The sequence below is a fragment of the Epinephelus lanceolatus genome, chromosome 7 (assembly GCF_041903045.1).
Source record: "Epinephelus lanceolatus isolate andai-2023 chromosome 7, ASM4190304v1, whole genome shotgun sequence".
Classification (NCBI taxonomy): domain Eukaryota; kingdom Metazoa; phylum Chordata; class Actinopteri; order Perciformes; family Serranidae; genus Epinephelus; species Epinephelus lanceolatus.
In genome coordinates this window covers 20,840,780-20,857,112 of record NC_135740.1, presented here as the reverse complement: position 1 = coordinate 20,857,112, position 16,333 = coordinate 20,840,780, and the positions used below count along the sequence as shown (strand labels likewise).

General features: G+C 42.0%; 1 protein-coding gene across 1 annotated transcript; it reads left to right on the top strand.

The window, feature by feature from the left end:
- The first annotated feature begins 1,463 nt into the window (after nucleotides 1-1,463).
- Nucleotides 1,464-16,278, top strand: LOC117260654 (alpha-1A adrenergic receptor-like). Its single transcript, XM_033632675.2, has 2 exons — nucleotides 1,464-2,642; nucleotides 15,056-16,278. Exons 1-2 carry the CDS (start codon nucleotides 1,679-1,681, stop codon nucleotides 15,619-15,621), a joined length of 1,530 nt encoding a protein of 509 aa, XP_033488566.1. The 5' UTR covers nucleotides 1,464-1,678; the 3' UTR covers nucleotides 15,622-16,278.
- The last annotated feature ends 55 nt before the right edge of the window (nucleotides 16,279-16,333 follow it).

Sequence of the window (16,333 nt, the reverse complement as noted above, 5' to 3'; positions counted from 1 at the left end):
ATGCACTGAAACTAGTGCAAATTATCACAGCTTGGACTGCAGTGGGAGAAACAGCTTTAGATTTCGGTGAGAATAAGAACTGCCAGACGCTCTAAAGTCTTCTGAAAATATGAGAGGTGGAAGCTGTCAATTTATAGTTTACTGTAGCTGTGAAGAAGCTGTCGACATTAGATTTTATGACAAGTCAACTTTTATTACATACACCATCAATCATCAGTGACAAGCATGCTTCAGTCTCAAAGAACTGCATTTTTGTTTTTCACCTTTTGTTTCTCCATAGTTTACAATAGGCCTACATATAATATGGAAGGGTTAGAAACTGAAGTAACAGAAATAATGAAAAAGTAAAAGTGAGAAATAGAGGGTAAAGACTAAGGTTTTCACTGGATAAAGACAAACATCTTCCACCCAACAAGACTGCCTTTATAGACAGTATTATTACATAAATAGTGAGGACTGAATGTTGAGAATAAATAAACCAAACATGCTGATTTTTTTGGATTAATTCATTCAAATTCTGATGACATCATAGACCTCATGATACCTTGTTCAAACTATAAGTTGAAGCTACAAACATTTCTGGGGAATGAAGTCAGTTCAGATTAAGGCTGCAGATGTGGAGCTTTAAACACTTGATGAGGGGGCTTTTTTTCATTGAATTGTAAATCAGTCATTGACTTAAGCTGTTTACTATCTCCACCGGTTACATCGTGTGTAGTGAAAAGCCTTTAAACAGGAGGAACCTCAGTTTTAGGAATGTGCCTGTGTTTGAACTCAGCCCATTAAATCAGTCACAGAGCTCCAAAATGAGATTAGGCTACTTGAGAGGAACTCCTGCATTTGACCAAAATAGGAAACTATATTTCACAAGAAATACCTGTTGCAGCAGAGGGGGTGTGTGATTTTGTTATCCACTTTTGAATTTTATCAGTTTGGCCTTTTTAACTTTACCTTTTAAGTTGCCTGCCTGAAGCTCCTGATTGATTTTCAAGGACCACACATAGACGGAAAGTGAGTAGATCTTATGTCAGTAGGGATTTACACTGAGACATTATGCTCAAGCACATTTTTTTCTCCATTACAAAGTATCCTCTAATGCCATTGAAGCATAGTGCTCCTTTTAGAAACCTAAAAAACTGACAACAAAGTTAATGTGGTTTTGGCACAAAAGCATTCGCTTGTAATTGTCCAGTTAAGCACCCTCCCACGGTGAGGAAAAACAGAGGCGCTTCTCCCAAAACGCGCAATTCTTTCCCGCACAGTTGCGTAAAATGGTGCAAATGTACAGTTTGTTATGCGTTTTCTGTGGAGCGCACGGTTTTTCTTGCAATGATGCGTCATGCGCGCTTCACAGGCTCGTGTTTAGGTATGTTTGGTCAGTGCATGGGAGAGCTGTGTGTGGCGCAGAGGAGGCAGGAGATGACTGCTGCCCCCCTCACTTTTCCACTGAGCCCTCAGGAGAGTGGAGGGAGAAGGATTTCATGGGGTCTGTACGGCTGCACAGTGAGCGGTTTTCTCTGATAAAACATCTCAGCGGTGATTTGGAAACGAAATTGCAGACACGCAGTCACACCATGCAGACGTAGACCATTCAGATATATTTTTTAATGTAAAACTCTTTCGTGAGTTGCAGTTACAAGTGATCTGAAGCCTGCTATGGAGGACCTCTTGAGTCAAAATGAGTCTGAGCACTGACAATGTCACAAACTTGTGGAAAAATGGTTCCTCGGAACTCGGCGGGACTCCGGGCGCGTCCTACCCGGTCAACTTCACCAACAGCTCCGGGGGGAACCACACGGGGGTGGACCTCACCAGAGCCATCCCGCTCGGCTTGGTGCTGGGGGCTTTCATCGTGTTCGCAATCGCGGGCAACATCCTCGTCATCCTCTCGGTGATGTGCAACAGGCACCTGCGGACACCGACGAACTACTTCATTATCAACCTGGCCATCGCCGACCTGCTGCTGGGCACCACGGTGCTGCCGGTGTCGGCCACTCTGGAGATCTTAGACTACTGGGTGTTCGGCAGGATCTTCTGTGACATTTGGGCGGCGGTGGATGTGCTGTGCTGCACCGCGTCCATCATGAGCCTGTGCGTAATATCCATCGACCGCTACATCGGAGTGAGCCACCCGCTGCAGTACCCGGGCATCGTCACGGAGAAGCGGGCTCTGCTGGCCATGCTCGGGGTGTGGGTGCTGTCGGTGGTCATCTCCATCGGACCTTTGCTCGGGTGGAAGCAGCCGCCGTCGCCGGACGACACGGAGTGCCCCATCACCGAGGAGCCATTTTACGCGCTCTTCTCCTCCCTCGGCTCGTTCTACATCCCTCTCATCGTTATTCTGGCCATGTACTGCCGGGTGTATATAGTCGCCAAACGGACCACTAAGAACCTGGAAGCCGGTGTGATGCGCGAGAGGATGAACTCCGGTGAGCTGACACTCAGGATCCACAAGGGCTCTCAGGTGCACGAGGAGCCAGGTAGTTCAGGCACCGGCAAGGGCCGCGCGCACCAAGCGAGGAGTTCCCTCACGGTGAAACTTCTGAAATTCTCCCGGGAGAAGAAAGCGGCAAAAACTTTGGGAGTTGTGGTCGGCATGTTTACGCTTTGTTGGCTGCCCTTCTTCCTCGCCTTACCCATAGGTAGGTTCAACAGGTTGTCCATACTGTGGTCTGTTACACTGTCATAAATGAAACCACCACGTCCTTTTCCTCACAACACACTCCCACTTTTTAAACTTTCTTACATTAAATTAGCTAATGAGACTTCCATAAAAAGGCATTTCAGCCATTTAAATGTCTGTAGAAAGTTAAACTGAGGAGTTAAAAGCTGCAGGCCTTGTAAATCATATCTATAGCTCTCACTTGGAGAGTCTCCTGGGTAGAATTTACTGCTCTGAATTGTCACCAAACCTATGAGTGGGCTTTGATTTACTTTAGTGGTCATTTTATAGGCCTACTGCAGGAGTAAAAAATAACATCCCCCATTTATTATTGCAGCATTCAATATAAATGGCGCAGAAGGGGTGGATCTATATTATTTCTATGACTTCACAGCCTCTGTGTATGTAAGTAAGTTCGATTGCATCATATTTTATGTCACAGACTTTAAAATTGGACCAGCTTTCAAATGTTCCAACTCTAAAATGCCAAAGCCAACACTGGCGTTGAGATCTCTAAACTCAGAGCCCGTAATATGGGATAGAACATGTTTTCAAGAGGCTGAGAAGGAATTCTTCACAGTCTTATCCAAACATTATTTGTGTTATCTTTGCATTGATTCCCTGAGTCTCAGTTAATCTGCTGTGCAACAAATAGCTGGAGTGTGCCAAGTGAAAAGTAGGTGGCCTCCCTCTGCTCTGGTCGGTTTGTTCAGAGGCCTGTGGGGCCCGCTTGGGCTCCCTGATGCCACCGAGACTGGCAAGCATTCAACACCCCGCTGTCATGGCTGTTTAAAAACCTGCAGAGGAAATTAAACAATATATTCTGTGGTGAAATGCTCATGCTGCGGGCTGTGTTGTGGCGAGGAGGCTAAGAAAATGTCTTTATTTAGTGATGGAGTCTGGGCTCACGGAATAAAGTCTCAGCTACAAGCATGGCTGCTGCATTTTAGAGGATTGTTCCCCTGATTGGCAGGGTGATGATTCCTTATGACACTGTAGATAATGGTTATATATATTTGTGAGCATGTGTTTGTGTATCGGCGTGTGCCTGTGTGTGTACACATTTACTGTGGTCAAATGGGAATGTGTTGATGCCCCTGGCATCAGTCTGCAGCTCATCACCTCCTCACATGGACACACACACACACATTAGTACCTAGGGCAGGATCACTACGCAGTGTCACATAGCTGGGGTTATTTTGCCTCGAGGCGTTTTTGGTGAGATACCAAAGGCACGTAACAAAATATAATTTTCCAAAGTTCTGATTTTCAGATCTGAGAGGCTTCAGAGAGCAGATTCCAGGGAGGGAGTTGAGGTTCAGGAGGGGCCTGTTTATGTAACACTAATCAACAAACTGCCAAGAAACCCCCGGAGGGTACGTTTCTGTGTACAATCTCTGGTGTAGCATACTGATACATTGTCACAGAGCACCATGCGACCTTATTTCATGCTCATTTTTAACTGGCCTCAGAGATGCATGAAAGGCAGGCATACAAAGAAGTCCACAAATCTTCTGGTGAAGAATTCCACACAATGCGTCTACTGTATATAGATTTATATATCCGCCATGTCAAAGCAAAACACTGAAACTGCTCTCAACACTACAGGCTCATCTGTTTGCAAGGGGGTATCTGTGGAGATATTGTTGTTCAGTTTATGTTTGTGCCCTGCTCTCTTGTATAACTCTTGTCAGAACTTAAATATTCTGTGATAGGGCAGCAGCTCTCCGCTCATGTTGCTCCGTGAGTATTCATTAGCCTCCACCCACAGTGTGGGATTTCCTGTCTCACACTTGTTATTACCCTGCACCTTCCTCTGCATACTGTCACTGATATGTAATGTATGTGGGGGGTTTTTTGGTTGACGGTGTGTACGTACCAGTGGCAGTGGACGGCACGTGTGTTTTGTTTGTGAGTGTGTGTGGAGTGCTGGAAATTGTATGTTTGTTTATGTCAGCATGTTTGTGTGTGTTTGTGATTGTGTCAGTGTGGCTGCAGCTTTCTGAACAATTTTAAAGCCAGAAAAGGTGAAACTGAGGCTGGATGCCGCCAGCAAGATCCACTGCAACCTCTGACCCCTGAGGTCTCAACCTGAGAACATCTGCAGCTTAAAGACACATGGGAATTCTGTTGTTCACGGCTGATCTGACCTATCTGATCCTAAATCTTGTAAACACCTTGTATTTGTTTTTGCACATAAATGGCAAGCATACAGCTACCAGTTGCAAAGTTTGAGTCAGTCCTTTTCAGGTTCTGAATTATCGTGTCTCCTTGTACGCCTTTAACTTGGAGCAAAGTAAGGTATACAGACTCCAAGATTATAAACATTACATCAAAGTTTTTTAAGTTAGTGTTGCTCCAGGCAAGCTTCCTTGGACAAAAAGCAGTCCAAAATTTCACACACACTCACTGAGAGCTGTCTAACGTAGCCTGTTTGTCAGTAAGGGTGACATATCTAAACTTAAAGTTATTTCAGAACATTCTTGTATCACATTATGAAAAAAAAACACACTGTAACATTTAATTGCACTGCAATAATCACAGTGCAGGAATTGACCATAAAAGGCTGTTTGAGGAGCCAGACACAATGAAAGCAGTCAGAGTTGTACTAAAATGCTTATAAAACCTTCTATATGATTGGAGCAGGTTTTTAAAACATCTCTTTATTGAATTTTCAAAATATTCAGGTACACAAAAAACAAAGTCACCACATGATACACAATATACAACCCTGATTGAGCAGTCTTATCTTTAAAGGGGCTCTGTGTGTAATTCAGAGTGAATGAGTTGTCTGCACACATTTCTCAACGTGGGGGTGGCTGAGCCGACAGCTCGCAGCTAATGTTGCTAACTTCCTAAACAGTGCTGACAGAGTTAACAGTGTTAACCAGCAGGGAACCAGAGGGTGGGTACTACGCTTCCGTAATGGCCCCGTCCTGATATCAGCAGTGACTGCCGCGTGAGTGCAGTGCAAAGCAGCAGTGATGAACTAGCCAGTGGGATACACACATGCACACACAGTCGGACAGGCTACAACAACAAACCACAGAGAAGCTCGGAAATCAAAACCCACAGATCCTCTGCGCAGGACGCCATTGCTTTGCTATTTCTTTACATAGCAAATAGTGGTTTATTGCTGTATTAATGCTCTGAATGTCGCATACAGAGACTTTAAAAACAATCTGTGTCACCTTTCAAATTGCACCCGTCCCACCAGCAGGTGGCCATTTCATAGTTGGAGGGGGACAATAAACAGTAAAATTTTAGAGAATAATTCCAGGTTGGGGACAAGGAAAAAAAGTTGTAGCCTGTCTTTTATGCAGCATATTTTACCGCAATTTGACACTTTAATCTTCTCTCTATCTCTCCAACAGGCAGAGTGAATGTCTATACTTATGAGAAATGGCTTAACAACTAAACATTTCCTGCAGTTAAACTGGTAAACTGGTTTATAAACAATGTGCTGTGAGATCTGCCGCTGCGCACCTCACAACCGTGCGTAATAGTCGCGCATAATGACCGCTCCTCGTCCGTTAGACTGCACGTCTTTCATGTTTGTCTCACTGACAGGTGGAGAGCCTACAGACAGGTACCCATTAGCTATGAGCCAAGTAGCCCCACCTGTTGGAAAGAGTGTGGGATATACCACTACTAGGAATGGGAGGGGGGGACTAAATCTTTTAAGATTTAAATAGCACATTATTGCACGATTATAATGAGCACTGCTTACATTGTGCTTTCAATAAATACTACTGCATTGTTCAAAAATTATTAATTGTGTCTCAAATTATTCTAGGGGGGGACAGCTTTACTGAAGGGGGAGTCATGTCCCCCCCCCCCCCCCCCCCGGGATTTCCGCCACTGCAACTAATCTACTGAGCAGCTTAACATTTTTCAGACACAATTCTAGTCCGGATAGAAAAGTTTCCACACATTAAGTGTATTTACTGCAGACTGACAGGGAAATGTATGTGGCAATTATTTACAAGATATAAATACATTCACTAAAGAGCAGTCAAAAAATGATACTTTGACTTTTATGAGTAACAAGCAAAACTGAAAAACACACACAATAAATTATTGGATTCCTAAAACATAGATGAGTTTTAAAATACTCACTACAAGCACAACATTGCCTCAAAGAAACAGCAGAAAAGTCAGTAAATGAAATCGGGCTCATCTTGACACACTGAAGGACTAGACTCAAATTGTCGGCAGCTACATCTGCACACAGAGCTGAAAACAAATGTGCAGTACAGGAAGATGTATGTATAAAGAAATCATAGGCCTACAGCTGGGGCTGCAACTAACTGTGTTCGTTATTTATTACCCTGCCAGTTGTTTTCTCAACTGATTAATGGTTTGGTGTATAAAATGTCAGAAAGTAGCAAAAAAAAATGCCTAAGATGATGTTTTAATAATGCTTTTTTGTTTGTTTGTTTGTTTGTTTGTTTGGTGTAGGACAAGTAAAAGTGAGAAATCCTTACATTTTTAGGCTGACACAGTTTGGCTTGAAAAAATGAAATCAACTGACAATTAATTAGTTAGTAAAACTACTGCCAGCTCATTTCCTGTTCATCAATTTATTGATTTACTGACTAAATGCAGGTAAACAGTGATAGGTAGAGTAAACAAAAACACTACTTAAATAAAAATATTGTTACTTTTTAATGATATTGACTGAAGTAGAGAAGTACTCATAAAAATAATCAACTTAAATAAGGGTAAAAACGATCCTGTAAGTGGTTAGTAGCTTCATTAGATGCAGTTTATTTCATCAGCGTATTACATTCACACAGGTCCTCAACAGATGATAACAAATGTGAAGTGCACGGAAATTCATCTAAGTGCCATATCCCCCATACCGAGGGGGAGTTATGGAGCAGCGAGGGATCTTATCTCTTATCTTATCTTTGATCTCATAGACTATAGTGACACATCATAGACAGCCTGTCACACAAAGCAGTCACATCCCAAACTACCCAATAACTTCGAGCCTTAATGAAATTGAGATGGATGAGTTATATAACCCCCCCCCCCCCCCCCCCCCCAGCACACAGTTGAAATGAATGTTGAAATTAGCTATAGAGACCAAAACCGTTTTTTGCACCAGGCTGTAAACATGTTTATTTCAGCTGTTAAGTTTTAATATGGTGGTCTATGGGGATCGTCTCCCCTCTGGAGCCAGCCTCAAGTGGCTGTTTGAGGAACTGCAGTTTTTGGCTTCATTTTTCAGCCCTGGACGTTGCCGCTTGTTCAAAACACCTCTGCTCCATCTGCGGTGTTTTGATGGGCTAGTCGTATCTCTCGTTGTTGGACAGTCGTTGTCATGCATGTGAGCTTAGCTTAATATAAGAATTTATAAGACATATCTTAGAAGGTATCGGTAAAAAAAACGAGAAGTGTGTAGCAGAGTATAGGACATATTTATTGCAAATGTACTTGTGCAAGAGAAAAAAAAATCTGAAAAACAAGTAGGCTACTCTTAAGCCTCGTTTCCACTTTCATATGTGTACGGAGATGAGTGCCTGTGAAACTCCTTCTCTCGTAATATTTAGGTCTGGAGTTTGCCTCGACTGTGTTAAAAAGATACTGAACTTTTGCAGTGGATTTCAGAGAGACCGTATTACAGTGTGCTAGCTTAGCTAACAGGCTGCTAACTGGCTAACAGGTTATTTACTTCAAACCAGTTGCCTGTGTTGATTGTTAAGTGAGCTTGTCTTATTAAAAATAACTTGTTTATCTAGTTTTAACACATTATGAATCTGAGTAATGTTATTCTGCTAAAATATGGTTATACATTACATACAGTCAGATTGTCATGATGACTCATTCAGCTGTTCATACTTCTTTTTAATTAAATATTTCACAAAACATGCCACGTACCTGGGAGGTTCTGTTTTTGTCGCAGTAATGTTTCAAGCGCATTTTCCAAACTACTGGATGGCGGAAAAACACTGACAAAATTAACCTCCCCCCATGGCTACAGGTAGTTTCTATAAGGTTTCTGTCCATCCGTAAAGAAATGCACTTCCTTGCGTTGGACACTGAAGGTATCATCCATATATTTACGAATCTATAGACACCAGTCATATAAGTGGCAATGAGGCGTTAGTGCTCATTTATGCTCAACTTTAGATATGGAGACGGAGACAGACAGGCGCTTCTGTCCGTACTCTGCATTCATTGTGTCCATATTTGTGCAGGTTCTTTGAGAGCTTACGGATACGGATGAAACCGAGCCATACCATCAGAGATCTTGGAGGCAGTGTAGCAAATTTCAAGCGAGATGTGACCTCAGGAGACATCGAAGAAATTTAAATAATGGCTGAACAGAACAAATAGGCAATATAGTCAAAAGAATCCTCCATCCACATATTGTGATGTACATAATGGCTGCACAAACCACCACTGTGTACCACGCTGCGACCATTTAAAGGTCCAATATCGCAGCCTCCTCCACCTAAGCTTCGTTTGCTGTTGTCTGAAACTTTGACTCTGCCCTCTAGTGCCATCTATTGGCTGTATCTATGCCAGCATAACGGACGCATGGAAGTCTGAAGGCAGGAATGTTTCTGTTTGAAAAGGACGCATCTATTTTTGTACATAAAGGCAGTATCAATGTACAGTTATTTTAAAATGTATTATTAAAGATATTACTCAAGTAAATGTAACAGAAGAAATGTGATGTGTTTTTTATAGCTACACTTCAAGTAAACAAAGACAACAAAACAACATCTACAAAGAATTCGTAAGAGCATTAAAGCACTGAAAAGTAAGTGTAAAATAAAGTATTTTTACTTTAAATTATGAAGATTCAGTGGAGGGACTCGTCTAGATTTAAGTGTTTGAGTGAGTCATTCTCTTGTTCTCCTTTTCCAACTTAGCCCGAAAAAAAATCCCCAGTCCTCAGCAGATATACGTCTTATTTCATAACATTGTCCCACGGCTCTTTAACACCCAGCGCCGGCACTAATGTCCTGTGAAGGCATCGCATTTAGCAACTGGTGCAAGCAGTGTGCCCATGTGTGAGAGAAACCAACACTTTGAGGTGTTAACCAATTGTTTCCATGTAGAAGTATTTTGGGAAGAGATACTGTGCATGTGTGCATCTCAACATGCGTGTGTGTTTTTGTTCCGTGAGCTGGCCGACCCCTGCGCTCGGGGCTAATTGAAATGGTTTTTGAAAGGGGAAAATAATGGGAGTGCTGCGTGTTAAAGCAATGGAGAAGAAAGGAGGTGGCAGATCTGAGCTGGAGGGGCCACGGGGCAGCGGGGGTGAAAGTGCGGGTCCCTGGGATGTCAACCCAATTTCCCAAAAATAGCTTCATGCTATGGTTTCATTGAAAGCAATTTGCGAGGGCAATAACTTCTGTCTTTTTAAATTAAGAGATATTAATCATATTCATGGGTGTGTTATGAAACAGGATGCGTGAGTCTTTGAAGAGCAGATTGTGTGTGTGTGTGTGTGTGTGTCTGTGTGTCTGTGTGTCTGTGTGTGTGTGCATGCGCTCTACATGGGGCGGAATCGGCATCACCTCGTCCAATTAGTGAGAATAACAGGATGCCTTGTTTTGTTAAGATGTTCCTGTGTTTCACAGTGAGATGTGTGTGTGTGTGCTTGTCCTCAGGAAGGAGGTGCTAAGATTTCTCTTAACAGAAGGGCCGAGACCACGAACAAGAACCCTCCCACGTTTATCTCTATACCATTGTCTCACATCTTCTGCTGTTCGTACATTTCATATTATTTATTTATACTTCCTTTCAACATAAACACTCTTCAAGGGACAAAAATGGACCACATTCACACAAAACTTAAACACATTAACATGTACCACATCTGGCCACAGGAAGGTAGGATGTCAGCCAGATTTATTTCTGTGTTTCCTTCAATTTTACTCGGCACTTGTGTAGAATAGAGGCACAGACACATGCTGGCAGAGTCCCACCTTTTGCTCTCTGCAGGGGTGTTTAGAGGGCCCTTCCTGGGAGGCAGGCAGAGCAACACAGCTGTGTTTGCCTATGCAGTGTTTATTATTAACAAGGACAAGAGATAATGAGCAATCAAGACAAATAAACTGTTAATAATAAATAAAAACAATAAGAGAATATGGTATGTGCAAATTAGCAAATTTTGTCCTCTTCTTGTTTTTTGTACTGCGCCCTGGATGGCTTTTGCCTTTTTCATTTTCTCATGATGCTCTCCACTCACACTCCTCTCCACCATTTCCCTTGTGTTCGATTATGGTTTGAATGTCAACATTTTTCTAAATGCGTACCCTTCTTCCCCATACGCTATTTTTTTTCTTAAGTGTCTCAACTACTGACTAAACCAAGAGAGCCGCTTACCAATTTCAACGCAAACATACATGTTTATCATTCTGTACGTCAAATAAAGAAATAGATAGGTTAATTTTCCCAGCATGGAATGAAGCTAAAAAAATTATTCAATTAATCCACTGGTTCCCAACCTGAGGGTCCCGACCCCACTGGAGGTCCCCAAAGCTTCGCGGGGGGCTGCGAGGCCTTCTTAATTTAAAGGGGTGTGAGAAAACTTATTAGAAAATTAACCATAGGCCTATATCTCAGCACTTTATTCATTTCTGTGAAGAAAACTAAATGATTTTTTTTTAAAACATTAGATTATTAATCAAGATATAAACTTACAAAACATCTCACAGAATAGGGACACATGAAGATGTGAACACAAGCTACAATCACAGAGCCTTGACTCTGCAAAACAGCCTCGTCCTGCATTAGAAAAGTACGCGTAGAGCTCACAGACAATGACCAAGCGTCATGGAGGAGACACAGAATTTGTGGGAGAAGAAGCCTAGTAAGTGTGTGTGATTGCTGAAATTTAAAATAATGATATGAATACATCAAAAATTTCCTAAAAGTTTCAAGAAAACTCATGTCTAATTAAATACTTATTGCAGCTACTGTGTTCATTATTTGTGTAAATTGTACAGTTTACCAGTTATTATGTACTGTTGTTACTGTTATGCATTAAATGCCATATAAATATATCCATAAAACGCTTACTCAAGGGTTGGCAGTTTATGCAATGACAGAAAATGGGGCCCTTAAAGAAAAAGGCTGGGAACCACTGAGTTAATCAACTAAATCTGGCACTCAAGAGTATTACCATTACAGCTATGTTTACTATATACTCATTTACAATCGTTTTGTTGAAAAAATTAGTTATTAATCGGTCAACCAATGTGCTGTATAATAACCTTAATTCACTGCTCAAGATCAATATCATTATCGTCATTTTGTCATCATATTTGGAAATGCTCAGCTGTCATCTGCCAAAGCAGAAGAACAGAGAGGTTATCAACTACTATCAAAGACAGACTGAGAGACAGACGGGAAGAGAAATGACAGAATGACCAGTTTTTAATTCCTTTTCCTCTGTATCCCAATCACAGGCATAACTCACAGGGTTATGTAATCGCATTTAAGTGGTCGTCCCAAAGCGAAAATAGCATGTGAAAATACCAGCCACTGAGAAGAGACCCATTCATCTAAAGAACAGGAGGCCAACACACATTCAGACAGCCGGCTCTAGTTTCATCTCACAGTTTGGCAACCGGACACACACACACACACACACAGATTGGTATGCTGTCATTCAGGAGCCACTAAATCAAAGTTGGAAGTGACATTTCCTCATATTGTAACACCAACTAGTTTTGTCGAGGTAGAAAATTGACTGAAGCATTGTAAGTGTGTGTGTGTGTGTGTGTGTATTTTCTATGGATCTTAAATGGAAAAAAAATCTGTGATGTCAACTTTGCATAGTTGCAGGTTTTGATTATTTCCACCCCCAAAAGTGGACACAACTCCCCTCAGGCTGTTATCATTACTCGCGACCAATAACACATTTCACCCGCTGGCTGCTTATTACATGATGCATTTTAAAACGCTTGCAATAATTGTTAAAGTTGTTGATGTGATGTTCATGAAGAAGCAAGCTGGGGTGTCAATGTCTGCCTATTATATCTTACCAGAGGTAATTTCACACTTGAAAGCCTGAGATTATAGTGCATCCTCAGTCTCTCCAGGAATGTGATATTAATTCAAGAATGTGGGCTGGTGTAAAGAAACAGTTTTACTCGTATCTTCCCACACACACGAACACAAAGTTTTCTTTCTTTCGCACTAATCTTACACTTGCTGTGTTTTTATCTGCAGGCTTTCCCCTCTCACCTCATTAGCTTGTAAGATATTCTTCCTGTGTTTGAGCAGGAGGAGAAAAAGGCACCACAAAGGGAGATTAATGCAGTTTAACACGTGCCAAACTCAACTCATTAGCATCCATGACAAACCTGCCTCTTTTGTAATGTTGTCGTTTCCATCATCATTATTGCCTGATTGAGTTTTACTGACAACATATGCAAACATATGCACCCACAACTTTTGCAATAACAGCATACAAATATTTTGCACCGACAACAGGTGCAGGTGCAAGAAAAAAAAGTTTTCTGTGATAGGGAGACCCCTGCAAACCGTCAGAGAAAAGGTGCCATTTCTTTACAGCTGTCTACCCTTTGCTTGGAGGAAATCATGTCTTGCACAGTGTATTTATCTAAAAGGGGAATCCAGGGTCAGTCCACTCTCAACCCCTGTATTCTTATCTCCAGATGAACTGTGGAAAAACGGCTGAATCTGTTTTTCAAAAGGGAGCACTTCATCTGCTTCTGTAGGCCTTCTTATATACAAGGTCTTTCTTTGATGAAAAATAACGTGGAATTGGATGGTGTCTTCTGTGATTCACATCCTCTCTGCAGGCAGTCTGACTGTAAAGCCTTATGTATTCCTAATTAATGCTGCCACCTACTGGGTAAAATATAAGCTGCATGACTCATAGTCAATTTTCCATAATCAGGGATGCACTGATCCAGCACTACCATGATTAACTAAATCGAATATCGGCCGTTATGTATTCGATCTGGATTTAATTTTCTTCATTAGTGTCCTATAAAAATTCAGTGTTTCGATTATCAGTTAGATTCATTCTGTCATAACAGGCTGGCAACTCTTTTTTTTTTTTTTTTTTTGCAATTCTTGGCCTTGTTACTTTACCTGAAAATTATTCCTACAACTTTTAAGACGTACAAATGTTAAAACTGAGATAAGGATAGCACTGGTGTTGCATCATCACTCAGGTATTGGTATTAGGAGAAAAAATTTTGGATCTGTGCTTCCCTAATTATGAGTTATTTTCCCCTTTTAGTAGCTTTTAAATTGGAAAAAACAGTGAAATATTCAGACACGACACTATTCATGTTTCTCTATGGCTGCACCATTCCATCAAATATAAATATTTCCCCCAAATTTTGCCCAACACATTTGGTATCTCTGAAGATGTGTTAGTAATGACAGATCTACCAGGTCAGTGGTTCATTTCTACAAACAGATCCTGCATTTGTATGCAGAATCTGTCGGGATCAGGACGAGACGTTGGTATCACAAATGTTCTGGTTTCCATCCGTAGTTTGGTTGTAGTCTGAGCAGAATTGACCAATCACGTTTGAATACAGCAGGTAAACAATCCATGAAATGCAATCTCAGACCCTACTAGCTATCATCTGACAACGATTAAGCTTTATGTCAGGTTTTATTTCACATCTGCAGTCATATGTAGATATCTGTTTATAGAAATTAGCCAAAATGCCCTGTCCACATGAGAGGACATTTTGACTCAGATATCCACTGGCTACACTGGATCAGCCCAAAATATTAGCCGTCACCCCAAGAGGCTTTATCATCGTCAGACGATAGCTGATGGGTGCCAAGACTGATTAGTGTTTAATCAGTGACAAGTCTGACATTGTGGTGCATATAATCAGTTTCCCTACAGAGAGTTAGTTCAGAAGATCAATGTGACTCCTGTGTCTGTGAGCTTATCATAGACTGAGAGCAGGGGAAGGCAATTATGGAGTCTCAGCTGGTTGCCTGGCAACCCCAAGAAACAGCTACAGCACGTTACATCTCCTAAAACCATTTTTTCATTCTTATATTTCTTTGTGCAAATGAAACAAACAAGACTGACTGTGTTAGCGTAAGGGAGGCTGGTGGGTGTATTTATTAGCTTAAGATAGAGCTAGGTTAGCTGGTTAGCTCTCCTACTTCTAGTCTTTATGCTAAGCTAAGCTAAACGCCTCCTGGCTTCACTTCATACTCAGCACATATGAATGAGTGTGGAATTGATTGTCTCAGCTGTTGATAAAAAATAAAAACACTAGCAAGCGTGTTTCCCTAAATGTTGCAGTATTCCTGTTAAGATCCAAAACACATGGACTAAAATCTTAAGTGTTTCCGTACAAAGCCATTGGCAACTAATACCAGCATTTCCATTTTCTCTTTCTGTTCTACTGTGTCCAGGGTCTTTTAATGTGAACTTGCGTCCACCTGATGTCCTCTTCAAAGTGATCTTCTGGCTGGGCTACTTCAACAGCTGCCTAAACCCCATCATCTACCCCTGCTACAACCGAGAGTTCAAGCTGGCCTTCATCCGCATTCTACGATGCCAGTGGTCCCAGCGCAAACGTCCCGGCTGGAGGGCCTACAATTACCGCTCCTCCAACTTCAGCTCCTCCGGACACTCACGCAAAAGCTCAACGGATCACAACTCCAGCTGCTTGAATGGCAGCCAGCGCACTCTGCCCTCCTCAGCCAGTCCGAGCCCAAGCTATCTGAGCCAGGGTCTCCCACCTTGTCCTGAAGGGGAAACATTATACATCTGGGGGGCCAGCACCCCAACTCCCTCCACACCCAATCTGCTGCCTGGCAGCCCTGCAGACTGCCAGGCGGGAGCTCTAAGAGGGGAAGGAAGAGGAGGGAAACCAGCTGAGGAGACTACTGGTGGCATTTTCTCTTTCTCCTTTGGGAAGAATAAAGACAAGGGAGGGATCAACAAGGACAGCACGGTGCCTGATGACAAGGTGTGACCGCTGAGTCTCACTGAGATGTGACTCGTTCATTCCTTACAGGGATTTAAGTCACAAACAGAGCGTGGATGTAGGATTTCACAGGTTTGCTGCATTCACTGTACATGGTCCCATGATCATTCATCAGTCAGTGCATTGTCGTTGTCATTAGTGGTCAGTGTAAGGTGAAGGTAACTGAGTATTGACTATGCTGCTGTATCAGAGGTATTTTGTCCTATGTTACTGTATCTGTGGTTGACATAGAAGGGGAATTTCCTTTAATGGACAGTTAGGGGTGCAAGACAGTTCATCAAAATCACTGTTCCCTGCCCTCTCTGGGACCAGAAAGACACCACTGCATGCATCCTGATCAAACATTAAAATACATTGGAGGGGAAAGGACACATTTTCAGAAACCCAACACAGCCTTCCATTCAGTCCATATCTGCCCTGTAAAAAGACTCGTGTAAAATGTGTGATAAGACAAATGATCACCTTGCTGTTGCAGTCACTTGATATCTTCATGGTATGTTGTGGAAATAAAGTATAACCTGGTTTATCTGCTGTGCGCACAAACATCGGATATCATCTTGTTTGTATGTTTGATGTTCAAAAAGTTCTGAATATCAGTATTAGAAATGTGATCGATACAAGAATAAACACAGACCATTGATCAAACGTTGCTTGGACGCAAAGTCTCTCTTTAACTTGCGCCGGTATGTACAATCATAGA

Coding starts and splice junctions, on each gene's coding strand:
- LOC117260654 (XM_033632675.2), top strand. CDS start 1,679: ATGAGTCTGAGCACTGACAATGTCACAAACTTGTGGAAAAATGGTTCC. Junction 2,643..15,055: donor CTTCCTCGCCTTACCCATAG/GTAGGTTCAACA, acceptor TACTGTGTCCAG/GGTCTTTTAATGTGAACTTG.